The sequence below is a fragment of the Euleptes europaea genome, chromosome 2 (genome assembly GCF_029931775.1).
Source record: "Euleptes europaea isolate rEulEur1 chromosome 2, rEulEur1.hap1, whole genome shotgun sequence".
NCBI classification, from domain to species: Eukaryota; Metazoa; Chordata; class Lepidosauria; order Squamata; family Sphaerodactylidae; genus Euleptes; species Euleptes europaea.
The window spans coordinates 25,742,166-25,765,394 of NC_079313.1; the positions used below are offsets into that span (position 1 = coordinate 25,742,166).

At 45.5% G+C, this 23,229-nt stretch overlaps 1 protein-coding gene across 1 annotated transcript in view; it reads left to right on the forward strand.

The window, feature by feature from the left end:
- Nucleotides 1-10,479: 10,479 nt before the first annotated feature.
- Nucleotides 10,480-23,229, forward strand: part of LOC130474009 (regulator of G-protein signaling 5-like) — a 29,495-nt gene continuing 16,745 nt past the window's right edge. Inside the window, exon 1 of the mRNA XM_056845686.1 lies at nt 10,480-10,580. Coding sequence (XP_056701664.1) covers nt 10,537-10,580 — 44 coding nt within the window. The 5' untranslated portion in view covers nt 10,480-10,536. The remainder of the gene's footprint in view (nt 10,581-23,229) is intronic.

Below are 23,229 nucleotides of genomic sequence, written 5' to 3' on the forward strand. Positions count from 1 at the left end.
TCACCTAGCTGGCTTCATGTGGAGGAGTGGGGAATCAAACCTGGTTCTCCAGATCAGAGTCCACCACTCCAAACCACCGCTCTTAACCGCTACACCACACTGGCTACAGGTGCATGTTCCCTATAGCAACTCCATTTAGAATTGCAGCAGGGGCCTGATTCTGGTTGGGACCATGGCATGGGGGGAGGTGGTGTTCGTGCCCCCTCCCACACGATTTTCCTGACCCAAGATGGTGCTGGGGAGGGCTTTCTTTGCTCTCTCAGTGGAGGGGAGGGCTGCCTATGCATTGCATTCTGGCATGCGAAGCTCACTGACAAGGCATATAATGCCTTTGGCAATGTTTTGGATCTGGAAAAACAGCACAGGGGAAGGAAGGAGCCCTTCCTGAGAGCCAGCGTGGTGTAGTGGTTAAGAACGGTGGTTTGGAGCGGTGAAGTCTGATTTGGAGAACCGGGTTTGATTCCCCGCTCCTCCACATGAGCGGCGGAGGCTAATCTGGTGAACTGGATTTGTTTCCCCACTCCTACACACGAAGCCAGCTGGGTGACCTTGGGCTAGTCACAGCTCTCTTAGAGCTCTCTCAGCCTCACCTACCTCACAGGGTGTCTGTTGTGGGGAGGGGAAGGGAAGGTGATTGTAAGCCGGTTTGATTCTCCCTTAAGTGGCAGAGAAAGTCAGCATATAAAAACTAACTCTTCTTCCCACGGAAGTTCCTGACCAGAATCGGGGCCCTGCAGCGGGGAACTTGCAGCTGTCCTGTGGCAAGCCTGAGGAAGTTGAATTGTGTAGTTTCACCCTAAGACTCTCTTACTCAAGAGATAAACTGTGGTTTCAATCTTAAAGGTGTATTTTTAGTTCATTCATACTTTCTCCCCACTGGGGACCCAAAGTGGCTTACATCGTTCTCTTCTCCATTTTAATCCTCACAACTACCCCGTGAGGTAGGTTAACCTGAGAATGTGTGACTGGCCCAGGGTCACCCAGTGAGCTTCCATGGCGGAGTGGGGATTTGAACCTGGGTCTACTAGATCCTAGTCTGACATTTTTAACCACTGCCCCAGACGTGAAATAGCCTTTCTTGGGATTAAGCCCCATTGAATACAATGGGATTTACTTCTGAGTAAGAATTGCTCCTGAGTCCTTCCCTTGCGCCCCCCCCCCCCCCCAAGCTTATTAGAAAGGTTAATAGTGATAAAGGTATTGCTGTCTTCCAAAATGCTCATTTGTTTCATTGGGGGCTTACTCAGGAGATCTTTTGGGAGGATTGCGCTCAAAGATCTGTCATTCAGGTGGTGCCGTTTGTTTTTTACATCTTTTGAGGCAGACTTTTTAAAAAAGGGATGCTAAAAGAGAAACTCTGTGCAATGAGCATGGGAGGGTGAGGATGTATCAGTGTGGTTTAACAGACAAAAACAATGAGAGAAAGTTGACAAAAGATAATTTGTTTGCAAATCTGGAGGCGGAACATGCAGACATGTCTGGGAAACTGACAGATTGCCAATGCAGTCTCCTAAGCAACAGCTGGATTTTTCATTAAAAGGAGGCTGAAAAGTGTCCCGAGCGCTCGTATAACAGAAGAACAACCCGTCTTCAGACACATGGAAGTATTTAGCCTGCTCATAATTTACAATGTCATCTTTCATCCCTTCCCCAATTCGCAAACAAGCACCACTGAGTGTATTTCCTGCAGCATCAGTCCTGTGAATTTGCTGAGAAACAATCTCTGCTGTATTCAGTGGAGTTTTTACTCTCAGATAACGTGTGCACAGAGGCAGCCTTACCAGTGTACTGGTGGGGATCAAAAGCAGAGTGACTGTGCCTTGTTCAAAGCCATTTGAGGTGGGGTAGAGAATTTCACCTCTGCTGCAAATTCATGAGGCGGCCTGTTTCAACACAATTCTGTTTCAACACATCTGCTTGATGGGGATGATAATATTGATTGACTTTATTATTTATTATTGTGAGTTATAGTCCGCCTTTCTCGGTGAGACTCAAGGTGGATTACATAATGTAAATCAGTGCAATCAACAGGCTGAAGAGACATCTAATAAACAATGTAATAGGACTAGGATTGCAGAAATCTGAACCGAGGGATAAGTATTAAATAAGTCATGTTAAAAAATGCAAGAAATGACATTATATAAGTAGAAATATACAGTGAGAGCAAGATAAAAATGTACAGCAACAGATAATACGTATTAATTCACAGCCCCCTTCCCTCTCTTGAAGTGTCTTCCTGAATGGTTCTGTTATAATGCATGTAGCCCACTTTCCTTTATAAAAACGTCCCCCAGAACAGGGTTTTACATAGCTTGTGGAAAGGCAAAAGGATGGTAGCCTTCCACAGGCAGGCATTCCATAGGGTGGGAGCCACTACAGGAAACACACATGAGCAGGCAGTTGTTGATTTCACCTATTTGCAGTGGGGGAGAGTACCTACAGAACATCAAGAAGACACAAGTAATGACTACAGGAGAATTACTCAACTTTAAGGGTCGATAATGAGGAAATTGAAATTGTTGAAGACTTTCTATTCCTTGGCTCCATGATCAACCAAAATGGAGACTGCAGCCAAGAAATCAGGAGATTGAGACTGGGAAGGGCAGCCACGAAGGAGCTAGAAAAGATTCTGAAGTGTAAGGATGTGTCACTGGCCACCAAGATCAAGTTAATTCATGCCATTGTATTCCCTATTACTATGTATGGGTGTGAAAGCTGAACAATGAAAAAAGCTTATAGGAAGAAAGTAGACTCCTTTGAAATGTGGTGTTGGAGGAGAGTATTACAGATACCGTGGACCACCCAAAAAACAAATCAGTGGGTTATAGATCAAATCAAGCCTGATCTGACCCTAGAAGCTAAAATGACTAAACTGAGGCTATCATGCTTTTGTCACATGATGAGAAGACAAGAGTCACTGGAAAAGACAATAATGCTAGGAAAAGACAGCGGGGAAAAAGAGGAAGACCCAACAAGAGATGGATTGTCTCTATAAAGGAAGCCACAGCCCTCAGTTTGCAAGATCTGAGCAAGGCTGTTAAAGATAGGACGTTTTGGAGGACATTGATTCATAGGGTCGCCATGAGTCGGAAGCGACTTGACGGCACTTAATACAGAAGGCCCTTTTCGGATAAGCAAAGTTGTCATAGTGGGGCATAGGAGGAGAGTCAGTACTGCAGAAATGAGGGTCCGAGGCCATGAAGGTCATTGTATTTGGTGGCCAATACCTTGAATTGAACCTGGTACCTAATAGACAGCAGTGGAGTGACTGCCGAATGGGTGTAATATCCACGCACTACCTAATTCCTGATAATAACCGAGCTGCAGCATTCTGCACTAACTGGAGTTTCCAAGTTGATTTTAAGGGGAGACCTATATAGAGTGCATTACAGTAGTCTACTCTCGATGTTCCTTTGTCATCTATCCAGGTGGCCAAATCAGCCAAGTGAAAGTAGGGGGCCATCTTCCAGGTTAAACTAAGTTGAAATAAAGCTTTTTTAAAAAATGGCTGCATTATTTTGTTCCTCCAGCAGTAATGCTGGACCCGGTGTAACTCCTAAGCTCTCGACTGAGTCAGCTAGGGTCAGCTGAATCCCATCAAAAGTGAGGAACATTATGTCCAAGATTTGAGGCTTCCCAACCAGCATCACCTCCATCTTGTCTGGGTTAAGTTTCAATTTGTTCTCTCTCAGCCATTTAACCCCAGCAGTCAGGTAGTAGCTCAAGTCCTCTAACACATCCCCAGGAGATTTAGATAGAGAGCACAGAGCTGGGCCAGCATACTGCATACTGTCAACATACAGATGGCCTCCAGCTCCAAAACTACAAATGATTTCTCCTAAGGGCTTTACTTAGAGATTGAATAGTATGGGAGATTAGATAGCGCCCTGTGGAGCCCTACAGGACATATCCCACACTGATGATAACTGGTCTCCAATAACAACTCTTTTGAGTCTGGTCTGTAAGGAACAATTTAAACCAACGCTCATCCTCTGATACCTACTTCTGCCGCCAAACGTTTCAACAAGATAGTGTGGTCTACGGTATCAAAGGCAGCAAATAAATGCAGTAGGAGCAACAAAGAGGCCTGGCCTTCGTCTACATTCAGATGGGGATCATCAACTAAAGTCCCCAGTGTCATCTCTGTCCCATGGCCTGGCCTGAAGCCAGTTCCAGAATGCGTGGGTGATCCAAGAAGACCTGGCGTTGGTCTGCCCCTTCTCTTTCAATCACCTTGTCCAGAAAGGGCAGATTAAAGACAGGACAATAATTGGCAGCGTCACTTTTCTGTAGGGATGGTTTTTAAAGTAGTGGATGCATGACTGCCTCTTTGAGTGGCCAAGGGAAGACGTCCTGAGTCAGTAATTGATTTATGATAGGCATCAATGACTCATTTGTGTGGTTCTTACATGATTTCAGCAACCAGGATGGACAAGGATCCAGGGTACAAGCGGTAGCTTTCACAGATCCTATCACAGTAACTGGGTCAAAATGATCCATAAAAAGACCAGACAGAGTTTAGATATTTCTTCTGTCTGATCCATGTTACAATCGGCATCCAAGTCTGAACGTAATAGTTATCCAGCAACATACTGTAGGTGCAGTGCTTTGAATGCTTAGCACCTTATAGATTGTAATTGAAAGCATTCCTGAACTGAAATTTGAACCAGGGCTTTGCACCTTCAACACTCCTGGGATATTTTTACTAGCTATACTGGGAACAGAATCCTGTCTGACTGCCTCTACTGACACTATGGATTTTATAATAGTAGTATCTATTTTGAGTTCATTTTATCTTTCAATTATTAAAATGCATTTTCATTTTTGCCTGTGTTTTATTAAATTGGAGGAGAGGGTTGTTTCCATTGGTAACTCTTACCCCCTCCCCCGTATACGCCTTCACTCAAGGGATTTTTCTTGCCAAAGGGGGGGGGGTGAATCCTATTTTATAGCCAGTTAGAATTGGTGCATATATAGTAAGTACAGGGAGGTATTTGGTAACTGAAGCAGATAGTAAGCAAAATAATATGTATAGGGTGGGTTTTCATCTATTTCTCACTGCCCAATGCTAGAAAACAGGGAGGTCTATTTTTAAACAGAAATGGAGTGTATGGGTAAGGGGAGCTAAGTTCTGCCATGGGAACATAAGAAAGGCCATGCTGGATCAGACCAAGGTCCATCAAGTCCAGCAGTCTGTTCACACAGTGGCCAACCAGGTGCCTATAGGAAGCCCACAAAACAAGACAACTGCAGCAGCATTGTCCCGCCTGTGTTCCACAGCACCTAATATAATAGACATGCTCCTCTGATCCTGGAGAGAATAGGTATGCATCATGACTCTAGTATCCATTTTTACTAGTAGCCATGGATAGCCCTCTCCTCCATGAACATGTCCATTCCCCTCTTAAAGCCTTCCAAGTTGGCTGCCATCACCACATCCTGGGACAGGGAGTTTCACAATTTAACTATGCATTGTGTGAAGAAATGCTTCCTTTTATGAGTTTTGAATCACCCTCCAGCTTCAGCAGATGACCCCGCATTCTGGTATTATGAGAGAGGGAGAAAAGCTCCTCCCTGTCTACTCTCTCCATGCCCTACTGGGCTGCACTCTGGTGTGTGAACCCTTTTTGCAGCCCATCTGTAATGCAGGAAGGGGTTAACTAGGAAGAAAAGGAATGTGCACCCGAGCACAGTAAGGAAAGGCATAGGAGGAGGGAGGCAGGGTTTATGTGTGAATGGGCAGACTCCTGTAAATACCTAGGGATCATAAGAACATAGGAGCCCTGCTGGATTAGACCAGTGGGCCATCTAGTTCAGCATCCTGTTTCACACAGTGGCCAACCAGTTACTATGGAGGGCCAACAGCAGGGTATAGTGGCCAAGGACTTCCCCCAGTGTTGCCTCCCAGCACTAGGATTCAGAGGTTTACGGCCTCTAAACAGAGAGATTCTCTTTAGTCCCCATGGCTAGTAGCCACTGATAGACCTGTTCTCCATGGCTCATCTAGTTTGGCCCGTAGTTAAATACCCCCACCAGCAAAGTTGCCTCTCATTTTCTCCTGCTGGGCTAATAGTAGCGGGAGTGGGTGGGTGGGGAGAGCATTTTTATTATGGAAATGGTGAAGGGGAAAGAAGATTTGGTTTTTATATGCCGACTTTCTCTACCACTTGAAGAAGAGTCAAACCGGCTTACAATCACCTTCCCTTCCCCTCCCCACAACAGACACCCTGTGAGGTAGGTGGGGCTGAGAGAGCTTTACGAGAGCTGTGACTAGCCCAAGGCCACCCTGCTGGCTTCATGTGTAGGAGTGGTGAAACAAATCCAGTTCACCAGATCAGCGTCCGCCGCTCATGTGGAGGAGCAGGGAATCAAACCCAGTTCTCCAAAAACCTCCCGCTGGTGGTGAAGAGAGACCTGGCAACCCTAACTTGCAGTCTAAGCTGAATGCCAAGGCTCCACACTAAGAGTGAGATCAGAAGATTTCTCAATAAGATTAATTGTTTAATTTGGATTAGTTGTAACTATATCACATGAAAGTGGCATTTTGCATTTGGGTTTCGAGTATCCAGTATCTGAATGTGTACCCATAGTGATGAAAAGGGAGTCATTTAAAGCATGAAGAAACAGTCTAGAGGACATTCCTAACTCTAGCTGGAGGGTTCTTCCTTTTCCCTCCCAGAAAGAACCCTAGTCCCAGGCCACTGGCAAAACAACAAGCAGGTTAGTGTGTTTGCATCCCCTCCAAATTTAAGACCTCCCTAGATCTTGTGTGTGTGTGTGTGTGCATGCGCATCATCAAATCACAAGCTACTTATGGCGACCCCATAGGGTTTTCAAGACAAGATGTTCAGGAGGTGGTTTGCCATTGCCTGCCCACACATCACAACCCTGCTATTTCTTGGAGGCCGCCCATCCAGATACTAACCATGGCCGACCTGGTTAGCATCTGAGATCTGATGAGACCAGGCTAGCCTGGGGCTATCCAGGTCAGGGCCCTTAGGTCTTGCTGGGTGCAGATGCTCCTCTGTCAGACTTCCATCGCCACATGTATGTGTATGCATGTGTGGCCCAGACTAGCCCAATCTCATCAGCTCTTGGAAGCTAAGCAGGGTTTGCCCTGGTTAGTATTTGGATGGGAGACCACTAAGAAACCCAGGGTTGCTTTGCAGAGGAAGGCAATGTCAAACCATCTCTGAACATCTCTTGCCTTTAAAAGTGGGCTGCAGAAAAAAAAGAGTGCTTGCTTTTCACAAACACCTCTATCTGGGTTCTCAATTATTCAAAAAGTACTCATGGCATTTGATTTAGATAAAACGTCTTTCAATCAAAATATTCTTCATTAAACCAATAATGCTTTCAGCCGTATCAAATATTTCATACATTCCAGAGCACAAATTCTGCTGGGAACAGGATGCTGCTGTTTTCTGCTTTTGAGCTCTGAAGGTTGAGGCCCAAACTTGAACCCGAGACCTTCTGCATTCAAAGCAGATGCTCTGCCACCAAGCCCTGGCCACACACCGGTGGCGTTAGTCCCTTCTATTGGACAGCTTCCGAGGCTGAATCACAGAGCTGGTGAAGTTCCTTTTGTTCCTTTTGTTCCTGCCCTGGGATCTTCAGCTCGAATTGATGCAATTCCAGCAGCAAAGCGTCAGCGAATAACATAGGAATGCAAAATAGTGTTCGTTATTGATGGTTGCTGTCCCACATTTGCATGCTTGGTTTATTCAGATTAAAATACACATTCAGAGAAAGAAAAATTATGGGAGATTCCATTGGAATGATGTGGTGTTTATTGTTTTAAAACCGGATAAAGGGAATAAAAATAGAAAACTGGAGTGTTGAAAAGAAAACACGTGAAAGGCTATACCGAGCAAGACAATGACGTGGGACAGAAGCCATCACCATTCCCACCCCTTCTCTACAAGCAGCCTTGACATAGAGAATCTTCTTGCTTCAAGGCTTCTCTGAGGCATCCTGTATTCTATCATTTTTATCCCAGCCTTCCTATAAGGCCCTCAGAACAGTAGATATGGCTCTCCTTCCCCCGATTTATCTTTATAACAACCCTGTGACATCAGCCAGGAGAGTGACCAGCCAGGATCACCCGGTAAGCGTCATAGGTGGAGTGGCATTTTAATTCAAGTTTCAGGTCAACCCTAGTCCTGCTCTGACCACTGCACCTCACTGTCCCCATACTGAGTAAAAGGTAATGTGGAAGTAGTAGCTGAGGGGGTATGTGAAGGTGGATGCTGGCTGTTAATGAACAAATATCCCTCAGAAGCAGCATTTTTTGGGGGAGGATGGGAAAAACAGAGAATTCATTTATTAGTTCTGCTTCCAGTGCCTCAATGATATATCAGGTGTCTGTTATCACAGATTAATACCACCTTCTTAAGTGTCTATAGGAACAACGCAATTAATTATACGCTCGTAGTAGGACTTTGTACTAATTTATTGTCTGAAAAATCCCCTCCCTTATTTGACCATCAGCTTTTGAGACTTTGGAGTATCCCAAGCAATGGAGGGCTCATCACAGGATGCTGCTCTTTGAAGAACAGAGTTGAGAACATGTGTCTTCTTGGATACACTTAAAGGAAGAAGAAGAAGAGTTGGTTTTTATATGCCGACTTTCTCTACCACTTACGGGATACTCAGGCTGGCTTACAATCACCTTCCCTTCCCCTCCCCACAACAGACACCCTGTGAGGTAGGTGGGGCTGAGAGAATGTGACTTGCTCAAGGTCACCCAGCTGGCTTCGTGTGTAGGAGTGGGGAAACACATCCAGTTCACCAGATTAGCCTCCGCCGCTCATGTGGAAGCGTGGGGAATCAAACCTGATTCTCCAGATCAGACTCCACCGCTCCAAACCACCACTCTGAACCACTACACCACGCTGGCTCCCAAAAGGAGCTCTCGGGAGTGTAGCCACACTGAACCAGCCTTGAGTTCTCAAGCCATTGTGTTATCAAATGCAATGAACATTTCTAAAATGGGAAAGGACACCAAAAGATTTAGATTTCTTTTCTTTATAATCAAGACTCAAAAATTCCATAGCCAATAATTGTACATTTTACAACCGGCCTCTCAATGAATGTGTCTGTTGCTTCCAGTTTCTGGAGAACATCTGAACCCTCGATTGATTGCCCAAAAGCCACATATTTGTCATTCAAATACGGGGCTGACTATAGTGTGATGCAGAACTGGAATCCACTGCTGTGGCGTCCTTTGTTGGCCATTCCAAGAACCCCTCTTTTGTCATGTGGAACAGAAGCAGCCTTTTGGACAGATCAAAGGGCTTCAGTGGGACAGGGGAGGCAGGGAAGTGCCATTTGGCTAATGGACGTACCTTCTGTTAGCAGAAGTGATCGTTGGGATCAAGTCCAATGTTGTATTAATAATTATCAGTATTATACCATGACCTTTGATGCCTATTTCCCCACCTGTGTCCAGTTGTGTCCAAAATGTGCAAAGGACACTTAGTTAAGCTCAAGACCTTTGGTCAAAGGAGCTAGTAAATAAATGGAAATGGCAAAGGACGCTTAGGGCCGTTTAGCTTGGAAAGAAGGCGGCTGAGGGGAGACATGATAGAGGTCTATAAAATTATGCATGGTTTGGAGAGAGTGGACAGGGAGAGGTTTTTCCCCCTCTCCCATAACACTAGAACGCGGGGTCATCTGCTGAAGCTGGAGGGTGAGAGATTCAAAACACATAAAAGGAAGTATCTTTTCACACAACGCATAGTTAAATTGTGGGACTCCCTGCCCCAAAATGTGGTGATGGCTGCCAACTTGGAAGGCTTTAAGAGGGGAGTGGACATGTTCATGGAGGAAAGGAGTATTCATGGCTGCTAGTTAAAATGGATACTAATGATGCATACCTATTCTCTCCAGGATCAGAGGAGCATTAGGTTCTGTGGAACACAGGCAGGATGGTGCTGCTGCAGCTGTCTTGTTTGGGGGCTTCCTAGAGGCACCTGGTGGGCCACTGTGTGAACAGACTGCTGGACCTGATGGGCTTTGCTCTGATCCAGCAGGGCTATTCTTATGTTCTTATGTACCCAGGGCAGGGACCCCTTCCCCCCCACCAAAGTCTGATTTTAATACTTAAAATGATGTGGGATGCAACAAATCTGGGAGGATCCTGCGAATATTCCCCCCACAGAAGCTACAAAGGACCGGACTAACTTGAAGTCGATAGCCCTGCCTAAGTGATCCTGAGCCCATCCTGAGATCCGGTGAGCCCATGTCAGTGTGGGGATGAGTCAACAGCTGCTATCTTGTACAACACAAAAAAACCAGAGTGCGGGAAGACGGCGTCAGTCTCTTCGAGAGGTCTCTGCCTGTCTGGCTATTGCTCCAACGCTCTGAAATACTGTGTTGAATGTGATTGGCCAAAGGGGCTGGCCTGGATTCAAGGCAGCCTCTTTATATATTGCTGGAAAGAGGCAGGCAGCTGTAGAGACAGAGCCGCAGCCTTTCCCCCACGCTGTCTGCTTGGCATCGAGGACAGGACATCGTCACCCACCAGCCGGCAAAATGTGCAAAGGACTAGCTGCCTTGCCCCACACATGTCTGGAGAGGTGAGAAGGAGGGAAGCGAACGGGGTGAAGGGCAGCACGGCTCAGAAGGAGGTGTAGCCGAGGGATATGCGGAGAGGGGAAACCTCCCGCTGTAGTCTTATCAGTTAGGAAAAAGGAAGGAATGGGAGGTGGGCCAGAGAACTGTTGCTGTGAGGTTTGCACCGGAGAAATTCCTAGCAGATTGTGTGCCTGGAGGTCTGGATGGGTTCAGACTTCACGGAAAACAGGGAGGGGAGAAGTGAACAGAGCACAGTCTTAAGCGTGTCCACTCAGATGCCAGTGCCCTTCCAGTTTAAGCCCATTGAGCCTGATTAGTTTAGGTTGGAGTAACTGTGTATAGGATTGCACTGTTAGTCCCTTAAAACCAGTGGTTCCCAACCTTTTTTTGACCAGGGACCACTAGGACTTTTTCATTCGGTGCAGGGACCCAAGGTTCAAAATAAAAATTCCGAGAATTTGAAAATAAACTTTAATCATAACTGTTAGTTAAACTTTAAGCTTAGAATAATATTTGAATATATATTTTTATAATAGAGAACTTTTAATTGAAAAGATTAATTTATTATGGGTTTATAACTTTGTTTCGCAGACCTTAATTTAGTTCTCGCAGACCCCTGGGGGTCCACGGACCCCTGGTTGGGAACCAGTGCTTAAAACAGAAAAGAATCGCCATGAGATGAGTCGGTGACTCCCTAAAATGCATGAGACCAGAAAGCGATACCGAGTTTGGACTAATCTCTGATTTGACCGAGGCCAGATTTGTCAGTACCGTGTCAGCGGGTTGGTGCGGGGTGATGAAGAAGTTGGTGGGTCCAGTTTTGCCTCCAAGCACAACAGTTGTGATGTGCCAGGATTCATCCTGGGTCTTGTCACTTCCGTATTTGCTGGGGGTGATTTCAAGCATGGCAAAGAAGGGAGAAGGGAGTGGAAGCTTCTGCCGGCTTTTTTCTTTTATTTAAATATGCATTTATCTGTCTAATATCGTTTTATCCCACACTTCCTCCAAAGAGCGCAGGGTGGTGGACAGCAATCTCTCCTCCTCCACCGTGTCCTCACAACAACCCTAGGCTGAGAGAGAGAAAGTATCTGGCCCAATGCTACCCAGTGAGTTTCACGGGGCAGTGAGGATTTGAACCCAGGTCTCCCAGATCCGACGACACGAAGATGGGTTTCCACCCCAAACCATTTTTAAATGCTGTCCTCCCCCCCTTAGTGGAGTTAACCTCTGTTCTTGGGAGAAAACAGTCTTTAAAAGGCAGTGGGGGGTGTTAGAGGGGTAAACTTTAAATCATCCACACCGTGCTGCTTCATCTGGATTTAGTGACTTACTCCATTCCTCACATAGTTCTGCTACACCACATGCGCCTCAGTCATGATTTACTAGGTAGTCCTAGGAATGCTGCTGTTCTCTTAGCTTTATTTGTCTATTTATTTAAAACATTTATTAGCTGCCTTTCTCGCTTCTGGAACTCGAGGCGGCTCACGATGTAAGTAAAACATTACAAAAACACAATTAAATACTATGATAAATCCCATAAAAGTCACAATTTTAAAAACTCCTATTGGGACTGCCAAGAATAAACGCTAAATCAATCAAAATGCAGTGCTAAATCAATCAAAATGCAGTCGTTTTTAAAATATATATTTCCCCCCCCCCAACACAACACTAACAAACACATGAAAATGCACACTAAACAAAATTGTCTTCAGCTGGCTGCTTCTTCTTTCTTTTTTTTAATAAAATTTTTAATTGATTTTTTATAATTTAACAAAAAGTAAAAATAAAAAAAACTAAAATAAAATCTGGCTTCTGAAGATCAACAGTGAGGGGGCCAGGTGCACCACCCTGGGGAGCTTGTCTATCATTGTGGGGCTGCCACGGAAAAGGCGCTCGCTCACCAAACGGACGGTGTACCCACCAAACTGCGATTGGTCAGGAGGGCATCTCTGGCTTTGGCTTACCATCTATAATATAAAAGGGATAGCGGTTCTGAAGTCAATAGCTGACCTGAAGGCTGTGTCGAGTAGTGGTCAGAGCACCAGGCGTGGATCTGGGAGAACCCAGTTCGAATCCCGACTCTGCCATGGAGCTTGTTGGATGACCTTGGGCCGGTTATTCTCTCTCAGCCCAACTTCCATCCCAGGGTTGGTGTGCGGATGAAATGGAGGCGCGCAAAACAACGTGTGCTGTCCTGAGTTCCTTGAAGCAAGGGTGGGATAATGTTTGTTTTTTTACTGAGTGAATAAAACACAGATAATAATGAAAAGACTTCTTTTATAGACGATCAAGAATAACCCTCAGAGGTCCTAACGTCAAACAAGACCCATCTCTTTGCCTTCAGATGGCAAAACAAACAGGTGTCTGACATTTCTGTTCTGCTTCAATGCCCAAATGTTCCTTTTCTGGGATTTGGCACCACTATTCAAAATCCCAACAGCCAAAGCTTGAATGCCGATGAGGAACAGATAATTTCATAAATCATACAGAAAGCTTCTTTCAGGTCATCTTGATACCACGTGGGATTGCTGTAAGGAATATTGAGGTTATAGGCAGGAAGCATTTTTGACATTCAATAGTGCTATAAAAATGCTGAAGGATTATTATTTAATAATGATCCTGGTGGAGGGCTTTTTTCAGTGGAGAGCTATCAGTAGACTTTTTAAAAACGGAATAAGGACTTTTCTTTTGTGTTGCTGGAAAGAAGAAGATTCGATTCAGCTGAAGTTATTGGTGGGAAAAAATTCTTCCCAGTTTATTTGCACAATCCCTGCTTTGGCTTTGTCAGGCTTTCGAACTGCTGACACATATTTGGATGGATTTTTGAACCAGCATACATACTTTTCAGGATTTGCTGGATAAAATGTTGGTACATTTGTTTTCTATTGCACAAGAGAACAGTTTTACATAATAAGATAGACGGCAGCCTAATTCCATGGGATATGATATGCCTCTTTGAAGAAATCTGGATATCTTCTCAGCGTTTATATAGCACCTTTGAATGTTCAAATGCACTTATTTTGTTCATGTTTTAATTTTATCCTTATATCTCGCTTTTCTGACACATCTCCCAGATCAGCTTACATTAATGATGAAAGACAGACCCTTCGTCACCAAAAAGACAAGACAAACAAGAGAAGGGGAGTGAAGATGAGCTTGAAGTTAGAATTTATATCTAAATCGGGTTGGTCTGATCTTCCCTTGCTGGTGGTCTGTCTTGGACATAAGGGATGGAGTTATCCTATAGTTCTTGTTCCTTTAATGGGCAGCAGAGGCTGGAATATCCCTTTCCCCTCTCTTCTGCCATATCAGTTGGAGCATAGTTCTTCGGGGGGGGGGGCACACTTCATTTACATCACCTCATCACATTGTCTCAGACCACCTTGTCAAGGCAGCCGTGCCAATATTGTGCATGTGCAATCTTTGTATTGTGCATGTGGCGTCACAATAAGCGCAAGCATCAGGGAACTGGTGAGAATGAAAGAGGCAGTGATGGACAAGCAAGAAAGAGGCGGTTCGGCGGTGGTGGTGGGGGGAGAAGATGAAGCAACCCATGAGAAGGTGGTGAGAAAGGCATAGAAACCAGAAGATTATCCAAAAGTTGGTGGGTTATGCAAAAGCGGCCCTTTACCACTCAAACTAAGAGGAAAAGGCCCCTCGCGAGGCGGCACTTCCAGTTGTAAATTGCCGGGCAAACCCCCGGCAATTCGCCCCTCTGCCCGCCGACCACCTGAGGGTCGGTGGGCAAACGTGCATGCGAATCAGAGTGGTGCGCGCTTGCCATTAGCCTTTTGCAGACCGACAAGAGTGGAAAGAGATTGTCGGGATGACTGCTTCTGGCCAGAAAAATAGGACCAAGGATTAATGCTTCCCAGAGCGCATTCTGTTCCTTCTCTTGCCTCAACTCCTGCTTTGTGTTAACTTCTGGGGCTGACGCTCAATTCCAGCGTCCCCGGCAATATCTTTGGGTGCAATCTTTGTAGGTCCTCGGTGAAGCTGTAATGAAAGAAACCAAAGTGTGGTGTAGATAAGTTTTATGACTCATTGGCCATGACAACAGAAGCACTCTAATGAAATTACAGGATAAAATCGACAAAAGCAGGGCCCCAAACATGGACATATATGTGGCAAACGACTACCAATCCAACTGCAAAACCAGATGGGAGGGAAGGATCGATGTGTCTTCTCTTTGGATCCATCTGAGGTTGCATAAGGCACAAACTTCTATTTTGGTAAAGACAGAATTGGAGTTTTCAGGTAAAGATGGGCTAAACGCTAACCTCTTCCTTACTTTACCTCATTGCATGCCATTGCTTTAAACCTACGGTTGCCAACCTCCAGGTAGCTAGTAGAAACAACAGCACGAGGGCTCAGTTAATAAACAAACCAACAAACACTTTTTACTCTATGTCTAAATTTATAAATCCATCACCCTTAACGTAATAAACAGTCATACAACACTACGAATCCCTCCGTTACGATAATTACAGAACAATCACCAATACATGAAACCAAAAAGGAGCCTAAACCGGCTATTACCGAAAATTAAACAGAAAAGGATGCACAGTTTGGCCAAGGCGGCTCTAAACCGGCTATTACCTAAAATTAAACAGAAAAGGATGCACAATTTGCCCAAGGCGGCCCTAAACCGGCTATTACCTAAAATCAAACAGAAAAGGATGCACAATTTGCCCAAGGCGGCCCTAAACCGGCTATTACCTAAAATCAAACAGAAAAGGATGCACAATTTGCCCAAGGCAGCCCTAAACCGGCTATTACCTAAAATCAAACAGAAAAGGATGCACTAATTTGGCCAAGGCGGCTCTATTGTGCACACGGCTGAACCAGCCAATACACCAGACTAGTAAGGATGCACTTAATGGCCAAACCGGCTCTATAGTGCCAAGGTAAATCCAGAGTGTCATAGAAAATCCAAAGTCCGTCCACGGAGAAAGGCCGAGCCTGCAGCGTCTCGGGGGGAGACGGGCTGGCATCGGCGCAAACTGGAGGCTTGACTCGGAGGGTCGAGCAAATGGGGGCAAGGACGTGGGGTTGCTCCAACTGCACGTTTCAATATGGAGCTTCATCAGCTTGCCAAAATCTTGTAGTGGACAATCAATATCACCTTTCCATTGGTTACAGTTATTATTTTGTTCTCCGATACCAATATGATATCTTAAGTACGTGGGTCTAAGCAGCGCGGGAGCTGCAGGATCCATCCGTTCTTGCATAAGGCAGGAAGTTCTATTTTGTTAAAGACAGAATTGGAGTTTTCAGGTAGAGGTGCTAAACTCTGACCTCTTTCTTACTTTACCTCATTGCGCTCAATTGATTTAAATCTCGGGTTGCCAACCTCCAGGTAGTAGCTGGAGATCTTCCGCTATTACAACTGATCTCCAGGCAAAGAGATCAGTTCACCTGGAGAAAATGGGGAGAAATGATTCAGACAATGAAACATGCTGAGGTAAGGCAGAGGAAGAGACAATTTCACTCCCTCTACCTGTGTGCTCTATTTTAAGTACCAAACACACAGAGACAAATAAATATATGTGGGCGAAGGCTTTCACGGGCAGAGTTCATTGGTTCTTGTAGGTTATCCGGGCTGTGTGACCGTGGTCTTGGAAGAGGTCCAAGAGGACCAAGACCACGGTCACACAGCCCGGATAACCTACAAGAACCAAATATATGTGGGTTTGTCATGTCTAGTTTGGCCTTAAACCTGGTTTCCCTCAGAGGCTCAGATTAGTTTAACTAACCATCCGTGTTATCACAATAACATAAATGCTTTTTTTCACAGGCAGCCTGTAGTAACCTCAGAAATCTTCACTTAAAAGAGCAAAGAAAAGCTCTTGAATCCTTTGTCTTAATTCCCTCCTATGTCCCAACTGCGTGGAACGTTACAACAGAGCATAAATGCTGATGCTTACAAGTTCTTCTTTGTGGTTATAATGATACTGCACTCTTGGAAAAAACTCTCTAAGCAGTGCCCTTCTCGGTGAGAAGAGGGCCTGCACCCTCTCTAGGATCTTCATGGCCTTGACTGTGCCGCTTGCCTAGGGTTGCCAGCTCCAGGTTGGGAAATACGTGGAGATTTTTGGGGCAGAGCCTGAGGAGGGCAGGGTTTGGAGAGGGGAGGGACTTCAATCAACGGCGGATCTACTATGAAACTAATGAAGCTTAAGCTTCAGGCCCCGTAGCTCCACCGGCGAGAGCTTTGCAGGGCTGTGGCTGCGGTGCGGATGCATGAACGCACCTGGCGCGGCACGCGTGCACACCCCGTGGGACGTGCCTACGTCACTTCCAGGTTGACCCAGAAATGACGTGGACGCTCTAGCGATCTCTGCCGAAACTATGGTTTCCAAAGAGTTTTAGCGGAGGTTGCCAGAGCATCCGTGTTGCTTCCAGGTAAACCCGGAAGTGACGCGCATGCAGTGTGCACCCGTTGCCCGCCAGCCCTCAGCTGGTCAGCTGGGATTTTACCCGCCACCACTGGGCACTTGGCAACTCTACCGTGAAGCAACGTTTTTTTTAATGAGTGAATTTTTCAACAAAATCGATGGAGTTTTTTAAAGTGTTTGTTATTAAAATAAGGCTATTTTAGTGATAGAATCATAAGCCAATGGGTTGAAGTACTTAATATTGACCTTACAATATGCTCTAATATCCATTTCATATGTCCTCAAAATGTCCCTGTAATTGGTCTCATTTCAAAATTTTCTCAGGGCTTGCAGCACCCAAACCCCCATCTCTATGGGCTCACTGAACCCACCGGAATCTATTCATAGCCTACATTTTGGCAGCTGAATCCTCGAATCCTTCGTTGGTGCACTGCTTAATAGGTCTATAGCTGAGCCCTTAGGCTAGAGCCAACTGGAACCATAAAAAGACATCTGAATTCTCAATTCAGGCTGCACTCATCTGACTACCCTGTTCTCCGCCATTTGGACCTCGAGGTCCTTGCAAGGGCAGCAAGGCCCTTGGACCTTGTTGGATGTTGCCCTATTGTTTCTGGTTACGAAGGGCCCCCCATAACTGTTCAAGCTTCAGGGTCCCAAAAATGTAGGTCCACCACTGACATCAATGCCATAGAGTCCAATTGCCATTTTCTCCAGGGGAATTGCCATTTTCTCCAGGGGAACTGATCTCTATCTGCTGGAGATCAGTTGTAATAGCAGGAGATCTCCAGCTAGTACCTGGAAGTTGGAAACCCTATGCTTGCCCCTGGAACTCTCCTGAACTCCCCGCAGGGAATCCTGACACAGATGGATATTCAACAGCAATATTATTAAAGAACCCCTAGGAAGAAAAAGGGCATCAGTACAGCAACCGGTTACTGGGGTGAGATCCTGCTTAGAACTGCATTCCTGTGCTTCTGGGTCTTTAATATTTGCACAGGAAGGGGGACTGTTTTGGCAAAATCTTTTAAGGAGCTTTAAGATTCTGGCTAATGCTGCCTTTAATAAAATCTAGCAGTGTGAATAGCCCAGCTTTCTCAAGGTCATTGGAGCTTGGGAGCAAAGCAATGGTTATGGTTAGTATTTAGATGGGAGACCACCAAGGAAGACTGGGGTTGCTATGTGGAGGAAGGCAATAGCAAACTGCCTCTGCTCATCTCTTGCCTGGGACGTCCCATGAATGGGGTTGTCATGAGTCGGTTATGACTCGATAGCACATTCTTCTTAATAAAACCCGAACCAATTAGTATCAGAAGTTTAAAAAAATATATACAAATATATAGTTACTCCTTTCCCCCAAGGAATTCAGGGGACGTGCGTCCCCCTCCCCTCTCCTCCTCTCATCACAGCAGAACGTTAAATGGAGAGGCGAGCTAGAAAAGGCAGTGGGAAACTCACGTTCAGATCACTTGTGTTTTTAAAAAAGACGTTTAAAAGAGGGTGTTGGCTGTAGCCCTGAAGGGGGTGACTCTTCCCATAACACTGTGCTACTGCTGCAAATTTCTGGGGGGCCCATTGCAATTTGCCCTATGAGGTACAGAAATCGTTACTTTATTTTTCTACTCATGGGGTAAATAGCAGGTGTGTGGGTGTGTGGAGGGATGGTCAACCTTCCTCTTTCAGTAACATCGCCCCGATCCAAGTACCACTCTCATTGTTTCTTCTATCTTTTTTCAAAATGTGGAGGATCCAACCATTGATATTCTGCCAACCTATTTAGTTACTCCCTGAGAAATAATAATTGGACCTTGAGATCTGTGGCCGAGTTGCCATCCTGGAGACAGGCTTGTAACCCTGTTCTCTACACCACACATGGTCACCTATGTCTAGGGACCATGTTGTGCCCAAGCCCTTTAATTCCCAAGGTCCCTGATCATCCTTTCTCCAAGGATCATTCAGCTACCTAGAGGAATGATTTCCTGGGTTTGAATTCGAGTGCTCCTAAAGTCCACACTATGGGTATAATAGAAGCCAGCTGTGCAATCTACTTGCCTGGCTTCCTGGGAAGCCCCAGGGAAACGTTCCTGCCTACCCACACATTTTATTGCATCAACAATTGCTATATTACTGAACAGGAAGGTCATAGCCAGAGTGGTGTAGTGGTTAAGAGCGGTGGACTCTAATTTGGAGAACCGGTTTTGATTCTCTACTCCTCCACATGAGCGGCAGACTCTAATCTGGTGAACTGGGTTAGTTTCCCCACTCCTCCACATGAAGCCTGCTGGGTGACCTTGGGCTAGGCACAGTTCTTTCTGAACTTTCTCAGCCCCACCTACCTCACAAGGTGAGATGAAGGGAAGTCAATTGTAAGCTGGTTTGAGATTCTTTAAAGGTAGAGAAAATTGGGGTATTAAAACCAAGTCTTCTTCTTCCTTGTAATTTCTAATGAGTTGGTAAACCTTATCTTGCTTATTGGGGTTTTGTTGCAAAGATGCAAGGAGCCTCTGCTGATGTTCAGGCGTTACCTCTTCCACAGCTCATCTTACTTACCCTAACAACAGCCAGGGAGGGAAGGCAGCATGGGTTAAGCCTGGCTTGGCCTTGTCAAATCTCAGAAGCTATGCAGGGTTGATACTTGGATGGGAGACTACTAGGGTTGCCAGGACCCTCTTAGTCACTGGCGGGAGATTTTTGGGGCACAGCATGAGGAGGGCGGGGTTTGGGGAGGGGAGGGGCTTTAATGCTATAGAGTCCAATTGCCAAAGCGGCCAGTTTATCCAGTGAACTGATCTCTGTCGGCTGGAGGGCAATTGTAATAGCAGATCTCCAGTTAGTACCTGGAGGTTGGCAGACTCTTCAGAGGAACGCAACAGCATACCACTTCTGCTTCTCTCTTGCCTTGCTAGGGTCACCATAAGTCAGTTGTGACTTCATGTGGCCCTTATTTATGTAAGAAGAGACAATGATATGAATAAATGAAGCTGCTTTATACTGAGTCAGGCTCTGGGTCTATCAAGGTCGGTATTGTCTATTTTTACCGGCAGCTGCTCTCCAGGGCCACTTGGATAGGTCTTTCACATCACCTAGAGTGCTCTACCACTGAGCCACAGCCTCAACTGTATAATAATATTGTTAAGAAACCTCAGTGAAAGGGATACACTTTAAATGAAGCTAAGGAGGAAAAATAAACTTTCTAAGTATTAAGATCCAAAAGTGGGAGGAACAGAAAATTAACAGTTATCTTAAACATTTACCACTAAAAGAGGCAGAGAAGACAGATGTGGGAGACAGATTCACATGTCCCTGCTCTCTTTTAAGCCTGGCCTATGCATCTGAATGGGGCCCTGTAAAAAAAAAAAAATCCCTAACAAAACAATTGAAATTAAAAAAATCGGAGAAATTTTAAGGAGGAGCGAATGGAGGTAGATGATGTATGGGTTGGGTTGTTTGTGCACACCCCTAGTCTTAGAACTAACTCAGTGTTAAGCCTGTGTCTTTACCAATTAGAGTTGCCAACTCAAGCCTGAGAAATTCCTAGGGATTTGGGGACAGCTCCTAGGGAGGGAAGAGTTTGGAGAGTTGAGGGAGCTCAGTAGGACATGATGCCGTAGAGTCTGCCCTTCAAAGGTGCCGTGTTCGCTGGGGAACTGATCTCTGTAGTCTGAAGATCAATTGGAATTCCAGGAGAACTCCAGGCCCCACCTGGAGGTTGGCAACCAATTTAGATTTCACAAGGCTATCTGCTTCTCCATATAAATGTTCCGTCTGCACAGAACACTAGTACCGTAGGGAGAAGAGTTCTAGATCGTCTTCTAGCGTGGGGGATTGTTTTGTAGGGGAGGACTATTCTACCATCTTTTTGGAGAGTTGCAGCCCAATACCAGATTTTACTAACTCTGAGAACAAAGCCTTAATTATCCTTGTGAAGTTTTTCTTTTGCTTTTAAAGGACTAGTCTGAGAACCTCCCACGGTGCGAGGCAAAAATAGTCAGGCAGCAATTTAAAAAAAAAAGGGCAATCAATTGCTATTATTATCTTCTAAAATGTTAAAATAGCACATTCCTCTTTTATTTCAAGTCTTTTGTTGCTGTTTGTCTCTGTCTTCCAAGATAAAAAAGTATTATTTCTCATACTGGAGAAGGGGGGGAGATGCAATTTGGCTCCTCTATTCCTGTGCGGTTATAATGTGAATCTCCTTACCCCAGAGACACCTCGGTCAAAAGAGAGCATGGGGATTTAGCCACCCTTTGGCCTATGAAAAAGGCCTTTTCCCAGGTCAAATGAATGGATTTCTTGGAATCACTGATGATAGCAATGGCCTTAGCATCTGCTGACATCCTCCAAAGAGACTGATGAGTAAGGCTTTGGCTCCAGGGCCCCAAAAGTCAAGAACATAATGGTCAGTCCTGAGAACTCTATAGACTTCCTGTATGTAAAAGGGAAAAACAGGGAAGACTTGGGGTTGATGACTAATGGGGAGTCTTTGATATATTGCATCCTTTGGTAAACTGCCTTTGAAATTCCTGGAGAAAGCAAATCAAAACCCTTCCGTTTCTGACAAAGATGTTTGAGAATTTACTTGCAAAAGTAAAGAAAATTACGTCCGCCCCACACCCTTAGGTGGAAGGAATGAAACAATGAGGAAGCAAGAATTTTTCTTACACCATATGCCCAATAGCAAATCTCTGTACTGGAGCAGGGGTGTCAAACTTATGGTATTTGTTACAAGGGCTGAAAGTGACATAAATGTCACTTGGTTGGGCCAGGCCATGTGCACCATAAAATTTAAATTCCAGGTACCGAAGATACAAACTTTATAGAAGACATGGGCAAAACCAATTAATGATATTAATTTTTACTTAAAATAAAAACCTGCTTAAAACATAACACTCTTATTTTCTTTTATTTAACAGTCTTTGATAATTGACACCGTGGGACTGGGGTGTGTGTGGCTGCGTCAGCTGGCTCACGGGCTGGATAACACCTCTCAAGGGGCCAGATCTGGCCCATGGGCCCTATGTTTAGGGGTGCCAGCTCTGGGTTGGGAAATACCTGGAGATTTTGGGGGTGGAGCCTGAGGAAGGCAGGGTTTGGGGAGGGGAGGGACCTCAATGCCATAGAGTCCAATTGCCAAAGCAGCCACTTTCTCCAGGTGAACGGCTCTCTATCGGCTGGAGATCAGTTGTAATAGCGGGAGATCTCCAGCTAGTACCTGGAGGTTGGCAACCCTACGTATGTTTGCCACCCCTGCTCTAGAGTCTGTCAAACAGGGTAACTAAATAGAGTTCCCATGTACAGAGGAAGTACACCCCTAAGCACCAAATCTCAGGGGCCGACAGCACTTTCATTCTTTCTTTGTGAACCTGGAGGCAAAAGAGCGTTGTACTAGAGAGATTTTGATCCCCAGTATGGTGGCCAGGGGCACCATGCTGACCACTGGTGTATTTCCTGGCGTCCACTTCCTTCTCTTTCAAAGCAAAGAGCCAATCCTGCCATTCATCTCATTGGAGTGGAAGATGCTGCAAAAGAGCCCAGGAGGCATTCACCTTTGTGTCTGCAGGGAGTAGTCATTTGGGAACAGTGGCCTTCACTACAGGAGTTATTATTAGAAGAAAAGTTGGTTTTTATACCCCGCTTTCCCCTAAGGCAGGGGTGGGGAACGTCAGGCCCAGGGGCCGTATAAGGCCCGCGAAATCATTTGGTCTGGCCCTTCATGTGCCCTGGCAGATCTCTAGCTCAGAAGGATGCTGCCCTGCCTAAATCTCTTGGGCCCAGCTGGGGACAGCAGAGCTCAAAAGCGAGTCGCTCTATGTGGCAGACACTCGGAGCCGTCTCCGGTCGCACCTCTTGGCTAAACATTTGACCAAATATAGCAGGCTAATTTTTAAGTTGATAATTTTGTGTGGCCCGCGAATGATGTTCTAAATATCCAAATGGCCCTTGGCAGAAGAAAGGTTCCCCACCCCTGCCCTAAGGAGTCTCAAAGCAGCTTGCAACCAACTTCCCTTTCCCCCTCACAATAGACCCCTTGTGAGGTAGGTGAGGTTGGGAGGGTTCTGAGAGAACTGTGATTAGCCCAAGGTCACCCAGTGGGCTGCACGTGGAAGAGTGGGGAATCAAACCCGGTTCTCCAGATTAGAGTTCTCTGCTCTCAACCACTACGCCATGCTGGCTCTCACCAAATATTCCTTCCCAACCAGAGGTACTAACCGTGATGATGATTTTAACAGGGATTCTATTCATGCAGGCAGCAAAC